The sequence below is a fragment of the Macrobrachium nipponense genome, chromosome 24 (genome assembly GCF_015104395.2).
Source record: "Macrobrachium nipponense isolate FS-2020 chromosome 24, ASM1510439v2, whole genome shotgun sequence".
In the NCBI taxonomy this organism is placed as follows: Eukaryota; Metazoa; Arthropoda; class Malacostraca; order Decapoda; family Palaemonidae; genus Macrobrachium; species Macrobrachium nipponense.
This window is the reverse complement of record NC_061091.1, coordinates 74388714-74408711: the sequence shown is the minus strand read 5'-3', so window position 1 is coordinate 74408711 and position 19998 is coordinate 74388714. Positions and strand designations below refer to the sequence as shown.

General features: G+C 45.9%; 1 protein-coding gene and 1 pseudogene across 1 annotated transcript in view; one reads left to right on the top strand and one right to left on the bottom strand.

Annotated features, from left to right (window-relative positions):
- LOC135205590 (uncharacterized) overlaps nucleotides 1-10899 on the bottom strand; it is a gene marked incomplete at its 3' end in the record, with an annotated part of 38722 nt that extends 27823 nt beyond the window's left edge. The window contains 3 exon segments of the mRNA XM_064236354.1: nucleotides 8258-8460; nucleotides 9291-9294; nucleotides 10663-10899. Of these exon segments, the coding sequence (XP_064092424.1) occupies nucleotides 8258-8460; nucleotides 9291-9294; nucleotides 10663-10899 (444 nt within the window).
- The window catches only part of LOC135205795 (uncharacterized), a 95554-nt pseudogene that overhangs the window by 73852 nt on the left and 1704 nt on the right, over nucleotides 1-19998 (top strand).

The window sequence follows — 19998 nt, the reverse complement described above, 5'->3', positions numbered from 1 at the left end:
CTCTTATTACATTTCCTAAGCGATTGAAAAAGGGGAAAAGAGACTAAACATCCATCCCCGTTTAATATCATAGGCTGGCGTTTAATGGTACCGATCCCGGATCGAGAATAAGGGAGCAGAGAAGAAGAAGCCTCTTCGTCCTCAACATATCGAAGAGAAGAATGAAAGGGCGTCCCTAAAGTCTCCCAACTCTCAACTTACTTCTAAAGAAAGATTCCACTCGGAAGTCAAAAGTTGCTGCCGTCGATCGAGACGATTCGTACGGACTTTTGCAATCCTGTAACGAACCTCTAGAGGATCGTTACATTCTACGCCTGTTGTTATAATAGGCTCTTTCTCGTAAACTCGAGCAGGGACCGAGAGAGATACTTCTTAAGATATGAGAGAGCTTGTAGGAACATATCAGAGTTGATCTGGACCACTAGTTTCCAAAAACTCGTTTTTCGAGGACTGGAGGGACGACCGAATTGCATTTACTTCTTTCAGATTAAGATCCAGGACATCTGAAACTCTATCCAGATGTCCGGCACCTTCTTTTCTATCACCTCAGGTGATAGACGCACTGAAGATGTTCAGAATCCATTCCTAGATCTTGAATAATATTTCAGTTTTCCGGTAGGAAAAAACTGTGGTCTGAATTGCAGTCTATTCGGGGAAACAAACTTCTTCAGGAAGGAAATGGTCCCCAGCAAGCTCATCCATTCCCTCCCCGAGTATGCTTACTTCCTAATAAGGCTGCGCTTTGCCTAAGCAGGCTGAAGAGCATATAAAAGTGCAATGTTGCGGTAGACTCCGTAGTTCTATACCGTGCGGTAACGAGCACCGAAAGGATTAAGAGATAACTCTGTTGAACATAGTAAGGCAAAACGAATGCAAAGTTTATTCATTCACGTAAGAAATCCCCTCAATCTTAGGCTAAAGTCCTTGATTGTAGGACAGAGATAGAGTTAGTCAGTCAATCCCGCAGGAGAGACGTAACCGCCAGCACAGAGATACGGTTAGTCAGTCAATCCCGCAGGAGAGAGAGACGTAACCTACCGCGCATGACAGCGCACGATCTGTTACTGGCTGGCTCGGTTGGACTGGACAGCAGCAGCCAGCAGCTTACGAACGTCGTCTCTTAACTTTATGTCTGGGTTGCCAGCTACCCTATTCTACGAAGAAATAGGTCCGTTATTTTTTGAGCAGAAAGAGACTCTCAAGCTGGTATATTTAAGCGAAACAGAAAACGCTAAATATATAGATGCGTTTGTGTCGTCAGAACACTACCATACAACGGTAAAAGATAAATCGGAAACTCCTGGAAGGCTGCAGGGAGTAACGATTAAATGTCCTTAAAAATAATAGACAATAGACCTCTCGGTTGCCATCCGAAGAGGTAACTACAGCAAGCGTATATGACTTGAACCAACCAGTAGTAAAATAACGCAAGGCAAAATATTTTATTATATCACAATAAAGTTTGTTCATACTTACCTGGCAGACATATACAGTAGACCCTTGACTCACGAACGCATTGACCCACGTACAACTCGATCCCCGACCAAAATTATAGGTAAAATTTCACCCTTGACCTACGAACTAACTTTGAGATACGAACAAAAAAAAACAAAAAATGCGGAAAATAAAATTCTGTTTGGGTCATGAACTAATTTTGAGACATGAACATTTGAAAAATGCTGGAAATTTCTGGAAAATAACAATTCACTTTGTTTCACAAACTAATTTTTAGACACAAACATTTGAAAAATGCGCGAAATCGCCCAGCACACGTGAGAGCGTTTGAGTTGCCATGGGAACAGCCATCCTCCAGCCGCCCACGCACGGCGTCACCCACGCATCGCTCTTTGTCTCATCTCATTGTGTACAAGACGTTCGTCAATTCGCTTAGCATTTTTTGCGCTAAAACTTGTGATTTTCTTCATAATGGCCCTAAGAAAGTGAAGAGTGTGGTGAAAGTAAGAAAGTGAAGAGTGATGGTGAGAAGAGGGTGCAGAGGAAGATAACCATTGAAATAAAGAAAGAAATTATAGAAAAGTTTGAACGTGGTGTTCGCGTGACCGATATCGCAAGTGAGTACAAGATGGCCAAGTCGACAATTTCGACAATTTTGAAAAAACAAGGATGCCATTAAAGAAGCAAATGTTGCGAAGGGAGTGACAGTACTAACCAAGATGAGATCGCAAACCCTCGAAGAGGCAGAAAAAATAATTTTGAAGTGGGTACATGAGAAACAGATGGCAGGTGATAGTGTAAACGAGCCGATCATCTGCGAGAAAGCTCGGCAAGTGTATCAGAGTTTGCTGAAGGAAACTCCTTCTACTAGTGCCACGCCAGATGATTTTAAGGCTAGTAAAGGGTGGTTTGATAACTTCAAGAAAAGAACTGGAATTCACTCTGTATTAGGCATGGTGAGCTGCTAGCGCAGACAAGGCTGCTGCTGAGCATTCGTGACTGAGTTTGCCGAGTTCGTGGAGGCCGAAGGATACGTCGCTCAACAGATTTTCAATTGTGATGAAACGGGCCTTTTCTGGAAGATGCCCAACAGGACATTTATCACCCAAGAAGAGAAGGCGCTCCCAGGCCACAAGCCAATGAAGGATAGGCTTAACGCTTTTGTTATGCTCAAACGCAAGTGGCGACTTGAAACTAAAGCCGCTACTTGTCTACCATTCAAATAACCGCGTGCCTTTAAGCAGCACAACGTAAATAAGGCCAGACTGCCTGTAATGTGGAGGGCCAATACAAAAGCATGGGTGACACGGACTTGTTTATGGAGTGGATTGATGAAGTGTTTGCGCCGACCGTGAGTCAGTACCTAACAGAGAACAAGCTACCCCTGCGGTGCCTTCTGATCATGGATAATGCCCCGGCACACCCTTCGTACTTGGCTGACTGCAGTGAACATGACTTCATTCAGTTCAAGTTCCTTCCACCCAACACGACCTCTGTTCTCCAGCCCATGGACCAACAAGTCATTAGCAATTTTAAGAAATTATATACGAAGGCGCTCTTCTCCAGATGCTTCGTGTAACTGAAGAGACAAAATTAACCTTAAAAGAATTTTGGAAGAAGCACTTTAATGTTTTTCACTGCATAACCCTCATTTGATAACGCATGGACTGAAGTTACGTACCGACATTAAATTCTGCGTGGCGGAAACTTTGGCACAGTGCGTAACTGTCCGTGACTTTGAGGGCTTCGATGCAGAGATTGTGCAAGAAATTGTGTCCATGGGCAACAGTATGGGTCTACAAGTCAACGACGAAGATGTTGAAGAATTGGTCGCTGAACATTCAGAAGATTTGACTGCGGACGACTTGTTCAACTCCACAAAGAGCAGCAGGAGCAACTTGCTCGGGAGCAATCAACTGACGAAGAGGAGGCTGGGGAGGAAGTTACAGATGTCAGCAGTGATGTGATAAAAGAAAGCCGCATTGGAAAAGTGGAATGATCCAGTGCTTCCTTGAATTGTATCATCCGGACAAAATTGTTACGAACAGGATCGTGAATATGCTCAATGAAAATTTAATGAGCCATTTCAGAAAAGTTATGCAAGGAAGGAAAAGGCAACAGACATTGGATAAGTTTGTGATTAAACGTTCACCAAAAAAAACCTAGAAGAGTTGAATCTCCGGAACGAGATCTCCCCGACCTGGATGGGGAGGGTCTCCTTCCGACAATAACCTCCTCCCCACACCACTCTCCTCTTCTCTTGTCCGTCAAGCCAGAAGTCTCGCCAGTCATAGTAAGTGTTCACTTTACAAACGTTTTTATAGTGTTAGTTTACCATTTTAAATTATATTATTAGATATATTAAGGTTTTTTACACTGACTTTTACATTATCTGTGTAAAATAAGGCAAAATATACATAATATATATTGTTCGTAGGGGTCGAGAACAATTAATATTATTCCCATTAAACCTTATGGGGAAATTAGCTCCGAGTCACGAACAATTTGGAACACGACCAAGGTCTAGGAACGGATTGTGTTCGTGAGTCAAGGGTCTACTGTATATAGCTGAATTCGGAAATACAGCTACATACATATCTGACAGGCAAGTTTCATGAACAAAACTTAGAGAATCGAAGCAGACAGCTCAAGCTTCTTATGTTATTGGACATAAGCGTTCATTGACGTAGTCTACAAGTCTATTTCTTGTACGAGTCTGCGAATGACGAATGAGAGCTCTTCCGAATCTTGTCAATAAGAGCTTATTCGCTTACGCAATATCAAGTTAATGAGATGTTTGTCAATGAGAACTAACCCATTTACGGGACAAAGAGATATTTTGTCAATGAGGGGATACCCACTTACTTGACAAAACGATAGTATATTGTCAATGGGGGAAAGTCACTGAATTGACAAAACGTAATCCAGGAAGTCGCAGCATTTTATTTTTTCCGATTCCGTCTCAAACGAGGATGGGGCAAGAATCCTGTTAAGAGACAGGGCTTACGGCAGGTAGAACGACGATGTTCAATTCGGCAGCGTAGTCCCGACTAGAAACTAACAAAATCTATCATCTGAAAAACCCTTTCAGATGGGCTAAAAAGCTTGCAAAATTATCCTGGGAAGAGGAAGAAACTCTCCAACCAGCTTCCTCTCCCGTATCACAACTAATGCCTGCTAAAGCTTAAAATTTATTGGCAGTATGGCAAAGGAAGTCCTGTCTTGCGCTTTCCTGAAGAGCGTCCTTTTTTATTGAGTGCCTTTGCAAGAATCCTACTGAACGTCGCCGAGAGTCCTGACGTGCAGGACGTCGAGCCTTTACATAACCCATAACTGCCTTATCGTAAAGTCTTGACTGCGGTAGAGAAAACGAGATCTTCCCTTGAGCTTTCCTTTAATTCCATCCACCTTTGCGAAAAGCAATATAATATTGACAGAGACCTCTTGAATTCACGAAACCCGAGGTCTTGCTGGGTTTAGAAGACGAAGTTGTCTGTTCACTTTAAGCTTCCTCCGAAGCACTGCTTACTTCACATTCTTGAGGCTCAAATCTTAAACAAGAGCTTGAGAGTTCAACAGAAACGTTCAGCCAGGAGACAAACCTGGCGTGCGCTCGGCGTCCATTGGCGAGGACGCTCGGCGTCCTGGCGCGCGCCTGGCGTCCATCCGAGCGTCCCGTTCAAGCCGAGCGTCAAAAGAAGCGTGCAGAAAAGCGTCACGCTCCTGACAGGCGTCAAAACAAGCGAGAGAAACTGCCTTCTTTTCATATTTCTCGGTGGAAAGACGTACACGTGATCAGGCGACGTTCGCCTTCTTACTTCTCACTGAAACGCATAACGAGAGAGAGAGGGGACGTGAAGCGTCCTCTTCTATAAAGCTTCTATTTAGAGGGCGCGAGTCCTTCCGAGAGCTCCAACCCCTGCACGTGGAGGACGCCTCGGAGGACGAGAAGCAATCCTTCGAAATTCGTGCACGTGCACGATCTTCCGCAGCCTGGGAAGCGTCAACAGGTCCTACCGAAGGGACGCCAGATCGATGTGGGTTCCCCGTAACCCTCCTTCGGCTTTCGACATGCCCTCTCCCTGGTCCTGGGAGTCCGACAGAGGTCCAGGCCTAGAGGCGTTATGGGGCGGATCTGACGTTCCCTCCTGACGAGAGAGAGGACGTGAAGCGTCCCCTTTCTTCTAAAGCTTCTTAGAGGACGCGAGTCCTTCCGAGAGCTCCAACCCTTGCACGGGGAGGACGCCTCGGAGGACGAGAAGCAATCCTTCAGGATTCGTGCACGTGCACGAACTTTGGCAGTCTGGGGATTTTCATCAGAAACTGCCGAAGGCACGCCAGATCGGTGGGGGTTCCTCGTAACCCTCCTTCGGCTTTCGACATGCCCTCTCCCTGTGGTCCTGGGAGTCCGACAGAGGTCTAGACGTAGAGGCGTTATAAGGCCGATCTGACGCACCCTCCACTACACAAAGGGGCACTGTCACTGCACTTAGCCACTTCACTATTGCTCTCTAAAGCAAGCACTTTCGATTCTAAGTTACGAATCGAAAGCGTATAAGAGAAAGGGCAATAACCTCTACAGACACTGTTTTAGGGCCCGAAGGCAACATTACAGGGTTAGGAGTAACAATAACAGAAGTAGCACTCTTCACAACAATGAAGGAGAGCGATCACCTCTCGCAGACATATTCATAACCCGTAGGCCATACTATAGGGTTAGGCAAAATAAAGTCTACAGGAAGGTTAGCAGGTTCACTAACCCTGACTTTTGTTTTGTTTACTGATTAATTGCGTACATACGACTCATACTTTTTCCTTACGGAATTAGACATGTTTACTGATTAATTGCGTACATACGAATCATACGTCTTCCTTACGGAATAGACAAAGTCTCACACTCCTTACATGACAAATCTCAACAAAGAAGCAAGACCCATACCCCTCGTGCATACCAAGTGCGGATCTACCGAAGCTTTCGGTAGCCACACCCTATCTTTGCAGACAACCCCCTCTGAAACTAGCCTAACTAGATTCAGATCTCTTATGCAAAAATGAATCAAATTCAAATCAATTTAAGATAGCGTATGCCTAGCCACAAATCCAAGTAAATAAATCAAAAGACAATTAGGATACTTAGCGGCAATGAAGTTTCCAAAATCCTAAGACGGAGGTACTGAAAACAGGTGTTTTCAGCACCGGCGACAGAAAAATTATGAATAGAAAATGGGAATGGTTCCTGATACCCGCCTCCCAGCGGTGGGAATGGGTACTAACCACCTGGCCGACCACTGCGTGTGTCGGAAGTTTTTTAAATTCTGTCGGACTTCAGAAAATACAGCTATATATATATATCTGACAGGTAAGTTTCATGAACAAAATATTGGGATATATGACAGCGTGAAAAAAAATTTCATATATAATTGTATACAAATCGCGCTGTGAGCAAAACGGTTAAAGCTAACAAGTTTATTTTTTGTTGTTGTATTTTACACTAAATTGCAATAATTTTGGTATATACCACATTGTAAAACGATCAAGTCAACACAGAGAAAATATTACCACAAAATGATGCATGAATTCGTAACGCGTGGACATAAAAAAAAGCTGTTTTCAAACATTCACCATAAATCGAAATATTGTGCTAGAGACTTCCCATTTGTTGCAAAATGAAGGTAATTGATTGAATATTACTAGACTGTAAGTATTGTAGCTTACAATTGCAGTTTTTTACCATTTCTGTCGAGTTAAAGTTGACCAGAGGACGATTTTTTTTCTATTTATCGTTATTTATATAAAAATAACTAAAAAATGATAAAAGCTACAACCATGTGTTGTTTATTGTTGTATTCTACATGAAATTGCGCACATTTCCATATATAAAACTTTATGTAACGGCCAATTTAAAATGGTGCAAACATTACGCCAATCGGATGAAAAAATTTATGATTTTTTTGGAAGAGTTACCGCGCGGACATAAGGAAAAAGTTTTTTTTCATAAATTCACCATAAATCGAAATATTGTACTAGAGACTTCCAATTTGTTGGAAAATGAAGGTAAATGATTGAATATTACTAGGATATAAGAGTTTTAGCTTACAATTGCGTTTTTCGACCATTTCAGTAGAGTCAAAGTTGACCAAAGGTTGAAATTTTGGCACATCGTTATTTATATGAAAATATTTCAAAACTGATAAAACTTACAACCATGAGTTGTTTTTGGTTGTATTCTACATGAAATTGCGCACATTTTCATATATAATACTCCATGTAATGGCTAATATAAAATGGTGCAAAAATTATGTCCAAGTGACGAAATAATTTCTGAGATGTGTCGCTGATGCTTTTTAGTGTGAGAAGAAAGAAATTCGTGCTTGAGCGCCTGGGTAACGATTGTAAACAAAACAACGCCTTGATCCGTGAGCTCCCAGCATCCTCCAAGGTGCATGATTCAAAAGTTTTTGCCCAGTAGGCCTATAACTTTTTCCGTGAATTTAAAAAAAAACTTTTTTATATTGACGTACCATACGTCCAATTGGCGTTAAAGGGTTAATAAAGGCGCTGTTAATGGCATTTACTCTGCAATAACTAGATTCCTATTTTTGTTTTAAGCACCATCAATGGAGCCATAACTAGATTTTTGGCCCCAAAATGCAATGATTTCCTGTTATCGACGCCAATAATCGAGTATTGGTACCGATACGTACCTAACAGAGGCGCCAGCTTATCATCAAGCCATCGGAACGGAACCCCCCCCAATAAATGGGGACTGCCTCTACTATTAGGAAAATGAAGTGTACCTTACCTTACATGCTTGGTAAATAGGCTGACTTATAAATTTGTGAGCTCTCGCTTTCCGAGCCCTTTCGTGAATTTTAAGGTACATGTTGGCATTCATTTCATTATTCTTGACTGTGAAAAGGGTTTTGACTGTCCCCCAGGAAGTATTCAGAGGAGACTCTAACTTGTCCAATTCTTCTATGATATTCTGGAATGATGTGTCCTCATCTGTGGAAATATTAAAAATAAAATAGTCATTTCTAAAATAAAGTTAATTCACTACCAATGAATAGGCAGCCTTAAAGAAGATATATCTGTTAAAATTTAAAAAATGTATAACATATAAAAAATGTATAACATAATGAGAGCAGCTAAGGAAAAGGTGTAAAAGGATTTTTTGGCAACACTCCTAATGTGGAATCTAATGAGGAATTAAATTAAAGTAGCCTGTCTATGTCAGATACTTGCCCTTGTTATCTGAATAAAAAAACAGTTTTTCTGAAAGCCTGGGGAAAATGCAACACCCCTTATTTTGTAAGTTCTTGGTCAGACTGGACGATCATCCTCCCAACGGGAAGACCAATACACTACTTTGAGTGTCTTCACAAAGCTACAAAGAGAATGTGTTTCTGGAGAACTCCTTGTGCCTGCTAGTACTAGCTCTGGCCTGAGAAGTCAGGTCCTTTATAGACAGATCTGTAAGGTTTACTCTGGATCACCACTAACAAAGTCCAGGAAGAAGAAATTGAAAAATTCTTCAATCTCTCATTCGAAATTCTCAGGTTTTGAGATTTTACTAGAAACTCAAGATCAATGAGACCAAGATACATGAAAGGCCATACAACTTGCCCTAGCTAAGACTAAGGTGACCAGAAGAAATGCCTTGAGAATGAGATCTCGGCCCAAGATAAAAAGTTATTCCTATATCAGAAACAAAGCTCAGTCAGTCTGTACACTATACATGATTAAAATTCCATTAAACATATGGTCTATCTATAGCAAAATACATAGACATTCATAATCAATAAATGTAAAATAATTACAGTTCCACTACATACCATGCTGGTTTGATAAATATGAAGTAACATGATATTGTTAAACTACAATAAAGTTATGTACATACTTACCTGGCAGATATATACTTAGCTATAGTCTCCGACGTTCCCGACAGAATTTCAAATCTCGCGGCACACGCGACAGGTAGGTCAGGTGGTCTACCTTACCCGCCGCTGGGTGGCGGGTGTACGTACCAATCCCCCTTTCCTGTCAGATTTTCTCTTCCACCTGTCTCCTGATGGGAGGCTGGGCGGGCCATTAGACGTATATATCTGCCAGGTAAGTATGTACAAAACTTTATTGTAGTTTAACAATATCATTTTTGTACATGAACTTTCCTGTCAGATATATACTTAGCTGATTGGCACCCTTGGTGGAGGGTAAGAGACAGCTAAACCAATAAGGAAAGAATGGAAACAACTGGTGTTGTAGGATATAAAAACCTTGGTTCTTACCTGTTCAGGCAGAAGACTTCATTGATACTGTCTCTGAGTCTGCATTGCCTGGAGAGCTACAGCTAGGATGTGACCTGTTGCTGAAAGACTCTCGGATCTACCACTGGGATATCTGATCCCTTTGTGAGGTAGAATCAAGTTGGATCCTGTTAAAGGTACTCGTCCGCTAGCTTAACAGGTCCTAACCACTACTACCGCAAGGAGCCACACTCATCAGACCACCTAACCAAACTACTAAAGGTTAGTATTTCGACATAAAGAGATGCCTCCCTGCATCCTCTTTAAGACAACCATCAACAACAAACACAAGACATAAGGGAAAAAATATATAAAACTAAAAAGGATGAGTTCCAGCTCCCTGCCCCAGCACCGAATCCGCCGATATGTACGGGCCCAAGGCGAAGCATTTTTCATAAGTGATTCTCACATCACGTAAGTAGTGGTTTGCGAAAACCGAGTGACATCTCCAGAAAGTTGCCTCCATCAGGTTCCGCACGGACATATTCTTGTTGAAAGCAAGAGAAGTCACTATAGCTCTTACTTCGTGGGCTTTCACCTTAAGAAGCTTAAAATGGTCTTCCTTACAAGAACCTTGTGCTTCTTTAATGAGGTTTCTTAAGAAGAAGGACAGCGCGTTCTTCGATAAGGGTCGAGTAGGGTCCTTTACGGAGCACCAAAGGACCTCTTGATTGGCCTTCAGTTGCTCTTTTCTTTTAAGGTAATATTTTTCCATTCTCACTGGACAAAGAGTTCTCTCGGGTTCTTCTCCTACAAGCGAAGATAACCCACGAATCTCGAAGTTCCTGGGCCATGGATTTGATGGGTTTTCATTCTTTGCTAGAAACCCAGGGAGGAAAGAGCAAACCATAGAATCCTCCTTAAATCCCACATTTCCTTCAATCGCTTGAAGCTCACTCACCCTCTTGGCGGAAGCTAGAGCCATCAGGAACAGCGTCTTCTTAGTCAGGTCTTTGAACGAGGCTGAACTAGGGGGTTCAAATCTAGATGATCCAAGGAATTGAAGAACCACGTCTAAATTCCAGTTTGGAGTATTAGGAGACTGCTTCTTCACTGTTTCAAATGACCTAATAAGGTCATGCAGGTCCTTATTCTCCGATAAATTGAGGCCTCTGTGTCTAAAGACAGTCGCCAACATACTGCGATATCCTTTAGTAGTTGAAACGACTAGACCGCATTCTTGTCTCAGGAATAGAAAGAAATCCGCAATCTGGGTCACAGAGGTACCGGAAGAGGAAACGTTATTTCTCTTGCACCACCTTCTGAAGACGTCCCACTTCGACTGATATACTCGTAAGGTGGAAGACCTCCTAGCTCTAGCGATTGCCTTAGCAGCTGTTGACGAAAAGCCTTTCGCTCTGACCAGTCTCTGGACAGTCTGAAGCCAGTCAGACTGAGAGCGGGGAGGTTTTTGTGGTACCTGTCGAAGTGGGGCTGTCTGAGTAGATAGCTCCTTAGAGGGAGCGATCTTGGAAGGTCCACTAACCATTCCAGCACCTCTGTGAACCATTCTTGGGCTGGCCAAAAGGGAGCGATCAATGTCATCCTCGTGGAATCTGACTCTGCGAACTTTTTTAAAGTTATCCCCAGAATCTTGAAGGGGGGAAACTCGTAAACGTCGAGTCCTTTCCAATCGAGAAGAAGAGCGTCTATCCCTATTGCCCCTGGATCCGAGATGGGCGAGCAATAAAGATCCAGTCTCTTGTTCTTTGAAGTGGCAAATAGGTCTAAGTGCGGCCTGCCCCACAACTTCCAAAGGCTCTGGCATACATCTTGGTGCAGAGTCCACTCTGTGGGAAGGACCTGATCTTTCCTGCTGAGGAGATCTGCTCTTACATTCCTCTCTCCCTGTACGAATCTGGTGAGAAGCTTGATCCTCCTTTCTTCGGCCCACAGAAGAAGGTCTCTTGCTGTTTCGTACAGGGAGAAGGAATGCGTCCCCCCGTTTCCTGATGTATGCCAGAGCCGTGGTGTTGTCCGAGTTTATCTGCACAATTGCTCCTCTTACGTTGGACTCGAACGCTTTCAGAGCCACCACACGGCCATCAGTTCTTTTCTGTTGATGTGCCAGAATACCTGGTCCCCCACCCAGGTCCCTGACACCTCCATAGTTCCCAGAGTCGCACCCCAACCTGTTTCCGACGCATCGGAGAACAACACCAGGTTGGGGTTCTGGGATTGTAGAGACAGTCCCTGCGTAAACTTGTTGGGATCTGCCCACCATGCTAGTTCCTCCTTGACTTGGTGCGAAATGGACAGGGAGAACGTCAAATCCTGAGAACGACGACTCCAATTCTGATGAAGAAAGAATTGGAGCGGTCTCAGGTGCAACCTTCCTAGGGAAACAAATTACTCCAGTGAGGAGAGCGTCCCCAGCAGACTCATCCACTCCCTCACTGTGCATACTTCTTTCCCTAAGAAGGTTGTTACTTTCTCGAGTCCCCGGGCTATCCTTTCCTGAGACGGAAAAGCCCGAAAACTCTGAGTTCATCTGGATCCCCAGATAAACACACTCTTGATCGGGTATTAAGCTTGACTTCTGGAGATTGACCAGGAGCCCCAACGAACTTGTCAATTCCAGGGTTTTCTTTAAGTCCTTCAGACAACGATCTTTGGAATTGGCCCTTATAAGCCAATCGTCGAGGTACAGGGATATCCTCACCCCTTCAAGATGAAGCCATTGCGCTACATTTCTCAAGATGCCCGTGAAGACTTGGGGTGCCGTCGAGAGGCCAAAGCACAGGGCCCTGAATTGGAAAATTCTTCCCCCCATCATGAATCTGAGATACTTCCTCGAGGAAGGATGGATTGGTACGTGGAAGTAAGCGTCCTGCAAGTCCAAGGACACCATCCAGTCCCCTGGACAAAGTGCTGCTAGCATCGAAGCAGTGGTCTCCATCATGAACTTCTTCTTTTCTACGAAGAAGTTCAGGGCGCTTACGTCCAACACCGGTCTCCATCCCCCTGAGGATTTCGGAACTAGGAAAAGGCGGTTGTAAAAGCCTGCTGAAAGATGTTCTGTCACTAGTTCGATTGCCTCCTTTTCCAGCATCTGATCTACTGCTAGTTGGAGGGCCTGATTTATGATGGGGTCCCTGTATCTGGCCGTCAACTCCCTTGGGGTAGTTGTCAAGGGAGGCCTCGCAGTGAACGGGATGAGGTACCCCTTCTTCACGATCGAAAGGGTCTAAGAATCTGCGCCTTTCTGGGCCCAGACTTCTGCAAACTGTAAAAGCCTGGCGCCCACCGTTGTCTGAAGGACTTGAGTCTTATTTGGGAGGTTTGATTGTCTTCGCAAAAGTCCTCCCTCTTCTATTAGGTTTGCGACCTCTGAACGAGGTGGATCTTGAGGTAGAAGCCCCTCAAAAGGGTTCCTGAGAGATAGACTTCACCTTTTTCATCTTAGTCGGGAAGGATGGACGAGGCTTCCTTGCAGACTGGGCCAGAAGGTCCTGCGTAGCCTTGGCAGAGAGAGCTTTCGAAATGTCCTGAATGAGATGTTTAGGAAACAGTTGTGCGGAGAGAGGAGAAAACAGCAAAGAAGATCTCTGCGCATGGGAGACGGACTTCGTCAAAAAGGAGCAAAAGACTGATCTTTTCTTCAAGACGCCCGCCCCAAACAGTGAAGCGATTTTGCTGGCTCCATCCCTCACTGATTTATCCATACAGGATAACACACAATGCAAGTCTTCCGGAGAAAAAGACTCTGGTCCTTGTGTCTTCTTGGCTAAGACTCCGAGTGACCAATCGAGAAAGTTGAACACTTCCAACACTGAAAATGCCTTTCAGAATGTGGTCCATCTCATTCATGGCCCACGTTGTTTTGGCCGAGTTCAGCGCTGACCTTCTTGTGGCATCTACCAACACCGAAAAGTCTGCATCTGCTGAGGACGGGAGACCCAGCCCCAAGGGCTCTCCTGTCTCATACCAAAATCCAGTCCGTCCGGAAAGCTTCGACGGAGGGAAGGCGAACATAGTTTTCCCCGCTTCCTCTTTGGTGCGCATCCAGGATCCGAAACTCCTGAGCGCTTATTTCATTGAGAGGGTCGGTTTCATTCTCACACATGAAGACCCTTTCGTTGTCTTCACGTGGAGAACAACAAGTGCGGAGAAGGAGGAGCAGCAGGGCTAAGGGAATCCCCGAACTCCTGAAGAAGAAGCTCTGTGAGCTTCTTGTAAGAAGAAACTGCTGTACTCGTTTCTTCATCAGAACCTTCCTGGCCTTCTTGAAGAGGAGAGCGAGGAGGATCCTTAGAGGAGTTCCTTGCGGGGGTATAGCGTGAGGTTGGAGACAATCGTCTCGAAGGAGGAGTCGAATCCACAGGAGAGCGGCGCGCAGGAGAGCGACGAGTCAAAACCGAAGGGCGCCTTTCCGAAAAGTCTTGTCTAAACTCGCACTCCTTCCTCGAGGAAGACGAAATCTTAACTGCAGAAGGGGTAGGACTCCTGTCCCTTGAAAGACCACGTCTATCAACAGGGCGCTTACGAGAGGGAGAGAGCCTACCAGAATCCTGATGCCTATCGTGAGGAGAGCGGCTGCTAGGCGCCGAGCGCCTATCAGGAACAGGGCGCTTGAGAGGATCCTGACGCCTACCAAGCGGAGAAACGCTGCTATGCGCCGAGCGCCTGTCAGGAGCAGGGCGCTTGAGAGGTTCTTGGTGCCTACGAAGCGGAGAGCGGCTGCTAGGCGCCGAGCGCCTACCAGGAGAAGGGCGCTTGAGAGGCTCTTGACGCCTACCAAGCGGAGAACGGCTGTAAGGCTCAGAGCGCCTAACAGAAGCAAGGCACTTGAGACGTTCTTGACTCCTAGCAAGAGGAGAACGGTCAGGAGTAGGGCGCCTTGAGATCGATGAGCGCCTACTAGGAGAACGAAGCAGTCGAGGCTCAAGGCGCCTCTCCACAGGAGAACTGCTACCAAGAGAAGGACGCCTACCAGGCGCAGGGCTCCTACTAGACTCTTGACGTCTTACAGGAGAGGAGCGACTTACAGGAGAAAAGCGCCTACTAGTCACAGGGTCCGAAGTTCGAGGAGAGTAGTAGGAAGGAGAAGAGCGCCTACTCGCAGAGGGGCACTCTCTAGGTTCTCGGAGAAGACGAGGAGAGGAACGACGAGACGGAGACGACGAAATGAGCCTTCTCTGACCTGAGCGCCTCTCTTCTCTTGAACGTACTCTAGAGGAAGGCGGAAGAGACAGAGCGGAGTGTATACCGGAGGCAGGAATCCGATCTGGAGAAAAACCTTCGTAATCCAAAGAGCGCCTGTCCGAAGTTTGGCGCCTCGACGCCTCTGAGAGAGAGCCAGGGGAGTGGTGCCACTCTCATGAATTCCTACGCTCAGCTGAAGCTTCCCCAAAAGAAGGAGATCGCAGACTACGAGGAGAGCGTTCCTTCGAAGAAAGCGCCTAGATCTCTTGATAGGGAGAGACACATCCTTCCTTCTACGAGATCTCAAGGCTAAGGAGTCCGCCAGGGCCAAGATCTGAGCCTGGAGGCCCGCCAGCACTCGAGTCGGTGAATCTACAGGATCTTCCTCCGAAGCAAACGCAGAGCGGGGAGTGGGAGAAGAAGGGCGATCGTAGGATCTCCTGGGTCTCTTCACTTCCAAGGAAGCCTCTTCAGTAAAGTCTTCTGGGCTGGAAGCCAAAGGACTGAAGGGAGCCTCCGAAGCCCTCTTCAACAGGCGCGACGCATCCGTAGAGTTCCAACCGCGTTTCGGAGAAGGCGAAGAAGATGAAGAGAAACACTGGCGAAGGATCTCCTTCTTGACACGTTCCGAGGCAGCCTGGGAGCGAACTTCAGGATCTGCCGAGGGGATGCCTGACCGGTGGGGGCTCTCCCTAGCCCTCCTGCGGCTTTCGACTTTCCTCCTCCACTGGAACTGGGAGTCTGGAAGAGGTCTAGGCCTGGAGGCACTAAGGAGCCGGTCAGACGCACCCTCCACATCACTGGGGACACTGCACTTATCACCAACACTAACAATCTTACCTTGTTCTAGCAGGCGAGTCTTGTCTTCCTTAGATTGAAAGGAAGCCTTTAAGGCCGCCGCCTCCGAAGACGAATCTTCGGCTTCGGTGCGGGGAGCAGGGTCTGAAACCTGGGAGGAAGGTTCTAAAACTACATTAATGTTAGTTTCATTTTCACTCACTCTCGACCTACTAGAACTCCTAAAGGAAGCCTTACGAACTCTACCTCGTTCTAACTTTCTAATATATGAAGAAAGAGCCTTGTATTCATCCTCATTCAGAACCTCGCATTCTTTACAAGGGTTACTAAAAGTACACTCATTCCCCCTGCACTTCACACAGACCGTGTGAGGGTCAACCGAAGCCTTCGGTAACCTCACCTTGCATCCCTCAATCAAACATACTCTAAACAAAAATGACAATTTGTCGAAAATTGCATTTTTCCTAACTATACAAACCTGAGGTCCTTTAACAATAGGAAGGTAACTAGCGGCAGCTGGGACGGTCGTAAGCTTCGAACAAGGGGAGAACGGTAGTTAACTGCTTGTCCGATCGTGCGCGCACCCGCGCGCCCGAGAGGTGAAGAATCACTTTTGCTTTAGGCCCATGCAAAAAGTTGCAGAGTGAGGGGTGGCATGAGGTGGGACTATATGTAAAGGACCTCAAGGTTGCGTATAGTTAGGAAAAATGCAATTTTCGACAAATTGTCATTTGTTCCGATACGTAATACAAACCCTCGGTCCTTTAACAATAGGAAGACTCACTTCTTGGTGGGAGGAGTCTGAGTCTTTTTGGTGAACAGACTGGTGTTCGTCCAACCCTGGAGTGCCTCCCTGGTCGTAAGAGCAAGGGAGGGATCCAAACCTCTGTCCGATTGATCGGGGTGTGCACCGCAGGATCAATGGTCAGACCTCTGGGCCAAGTACTAAGAGAGAGGCAAGCGTATCTCTTCGTACCAGCAAGAACTTGTTCCTGTTTGCAAGAGACAATCATAAAATGATGGGTTTGTCTCAATTTGGCATCCACTTCCTCCCCCTTGTTGGAGGAAGTGGTGGATATTTACTCCTATCCCTACTGAAAGGGATAGGATGGTGCTCTATTGAGTAGCTCACCTGCATCTCGTCCTTACCCAGCAGGGTGACGACCGTGTCCCTCTACCCAAAGGTAGAGGGAGGAAAGAAAAAGATGGGAAGAGGAGCCAGTCACACTCTCATTCCTCATCCATTCTTACGGTCACACCAGGACTCGATGCTGTTCAGCCTGCGAGGGTCTGGGTTAACTACACAACGTGTTGAGCAACCACCACGGTTCCCAAGGAAAAAGATCCAAGGAACTGTGGGCAATATCCTGAAGGTAGAAGGAGGTGCATGCGGTCCGGTTGGACCAGGCGCCTGCCTTCATTACCTGCGCCACGGAGAAGTTCTTGCGGAACGCTGAGAGAATGATGGAAGAGGCGTCCGCACTCATCCTGGGGTGTCGAGTTTCTTCAGACAGCTCCGTCGCACCTTCACAGGACAAAGCAGCATAGCCTTCGTATCGGAGGCGGTGACGTCCATTAGGGAGGGTATTGTGAAGGACTCGAACCAATCGTCAGTTACCGAAGGGTTCCGAGTCTTCGCTACGAAGATCGGTACGAAATCGAGCGTCACAAATCCCCATCCCTTTGTGCTTGACTTCTCAAGAGAAGTCATGCAGTTACCTAAGACGAAAAGAAGGGAATAGTCGTATGACCTATCCCTCTTCTCGACTTTGGTTATGTACAGGTACTCATACTGACAAGCTATTAAGACGAAGTAATGATTGCTCTGGAACAACCGAACTAAGTCCACAGCATAGTTCGTAACTGACTCGGGCGCTCTGACAGCTGCCGACTGACTGGTTCGGAATCAGTAGAGGCAAAGTTGTCCAAGCATCCGGGTAAGTCACGTGACCTTCGCCCTTTAAGAGTTATGCTGAGAAGACCAAACAAATAAAATATTTGTTAGTCACCGATGCCGGACGGCGCGGCGATGATTCTCTTAATGCATAATCTCAAAAGGCGAAAGTCAATTGCCTTCAAAAGACCGAGGTCCCTGATGGCAAGAAAATCTCATAGACGTTGAATCTCAGCTTAAGGAGAAACAACACTATGTGACGTTGAAGACGAAGGTATGGCAATGAATGCAACCTACGTCTTCCCAACTGAATCGAGAGAAGGAATCTCAAGATTTCTAAACCTGTGCTTGTACAATGACTGAAAAAACGCTAAACCGCCATTTCATTGCTGTCCGTTGTGCAATGAAGCGGGGCGTTCTTCAGTAATGAAACACAGGGGAGAGCCGCTTGAAGAACTGCTTCTCATGGGCTGAACGTTTGGAAGTAGAGCTGGCAGGTGTGGGAGTAGGCGATGTCTTTCAATACATCTGCTAATCCGGGGTGAACAATGAACAATTGTACACCTCCGAATACAAGATATTTTGAGGACAAACTCAGATTCCGCAAAAATCATTCGCATTTATCGGGATACGACTGCAGCAAGAGGACTATTACAGAATTCTTTTACCGTGCGGTAAACAGAAAGATGAGAGTCGAATAGATATCTCTGTTTAAAATTCTCGCAATACCGAAGACGATGAAATACTAGCGTCTCTCAGCAGTAGATGGTCATTCATGTATGCGAGAATCCCCGTTAATCAGAGACTTAAGTCCATGATTGTTGGGCAGAGATACGGTTGTTATTCAATCAAAGCAGGTGAGAAAGACATAAACAACCGTCTATCTCAAAGCGGCAGCTGATACTGAAATGCCCTCGGGGGGGCAATTCAATACGCAGTAGCTGTCGCTGACTCGTCATCCTGAGTTGCCAAGTAATCCTTTCCACGAAGGAATGCGTTCGGCTAGAACCAACGAGCATAAAAAGATATGCTCGAGCAATTATATTTAACGCGAAACGAATTTCGGTAAATATAAAAGCTTAAATGGTGTTGTTGTGAACAACACCATAAGTATATAAAATTGAAACTGGAAACTCCTGGGAGGTTGCAGGCAACCCGGGTTGCAGTTCAATTAGAATACTTTTCGTCTAAGTCGCAATCCGTAGAATAACCAGGATATGCGCCTACCCCTCGGACCATTCAACTGCTTAGCAGAATCATGTCGCGAGGTTAATATACGTAGTATATTTGTAGGATTCTGAACAACGATCTCCATCCTAAATTCTTTCCTTCAAGAAAACAAAATAAGGATTGGAGATCGACCACCTTCGTTCTCTATTAAAGAGAGTGAAGGAGAAGTCTTCCTCGAAGGAAAGCTTCAATGGTGAACAGAATACTAAGACGATAGTTCCAGCCAAACTGGATATTCCACGTCCGTTCTTCTCTATTCCAGGTTGGTCGCCTACTGTGAGATAGTCTTCTTTCAGCAGCAGTCTTTCTTCCTAATGCTAGAAATTCCAGGAATTCGAGCCATAGGCGAGGTTCCCGATTTATCGTGTAACATATCGGGATTCTCGTCTCGCTCACTTTGGACCGTGGTCTCGCCTAAGTGTTTGGAGTTCGTAAGAAACTCTAACACTCTGAATGCGCTAGAAATTCCGTAGAATTCTAAGCAGTCTGCGAAACCCCCACCGAATTCGTCAAACGATATCGGCTGGTGGTCCTCTCGATTCCCGTAGAAATCGAGAATGGGGCAGGATCCCTCCTCAACGACCGGGGCTTACGTCAGGTAGGAACCGAAGGTCCCCCCTGGTAGCGCAGTCCCCAACGTGGGATCCTACAGAGAAATTCTCTGTAGGATCCTTCCCCTTTCCCCTCGTAGCCGTAAGGAGAGAGGGAATGGGGGAGGAAGGAATTGGATACTCGCTCGCCTTCCCAGTGGAACTAGCAGTTGGAGAAGAGTAGGAGCAAGCCATCGCCTTGCGGCGATGGCCTCTCAGAGTCTGGGAAAAACGTATCGTCAGGAGAAAACGTTTTCCCCCGAGGAGGGTTACGAACTCTCACTGTAGGTAAGGGTCTGCCGCCACTGTGAACGTCGTCTGGGTGGGGCTGATCGACACCTGACAGGAGAGAGCCGATACCGTCCTCCGACTCATTCCATCCTCGTTGAGGTCGAAACCTCTCAGGAGGACCGAAGGAGTATTTAAATACGGTGTCCGAAGACACGTAGAAACGCCGCTGTCGCAGTAGAGGAGGTGGAAGTAGCTTGATCGACCGGCCAGAACTGAGAGAGCCTTCTTGTCCGGAGACGAGAGACTCTGGTTCAAGACAGAATCGGCAAGCTCCGATCGCGGCATACCA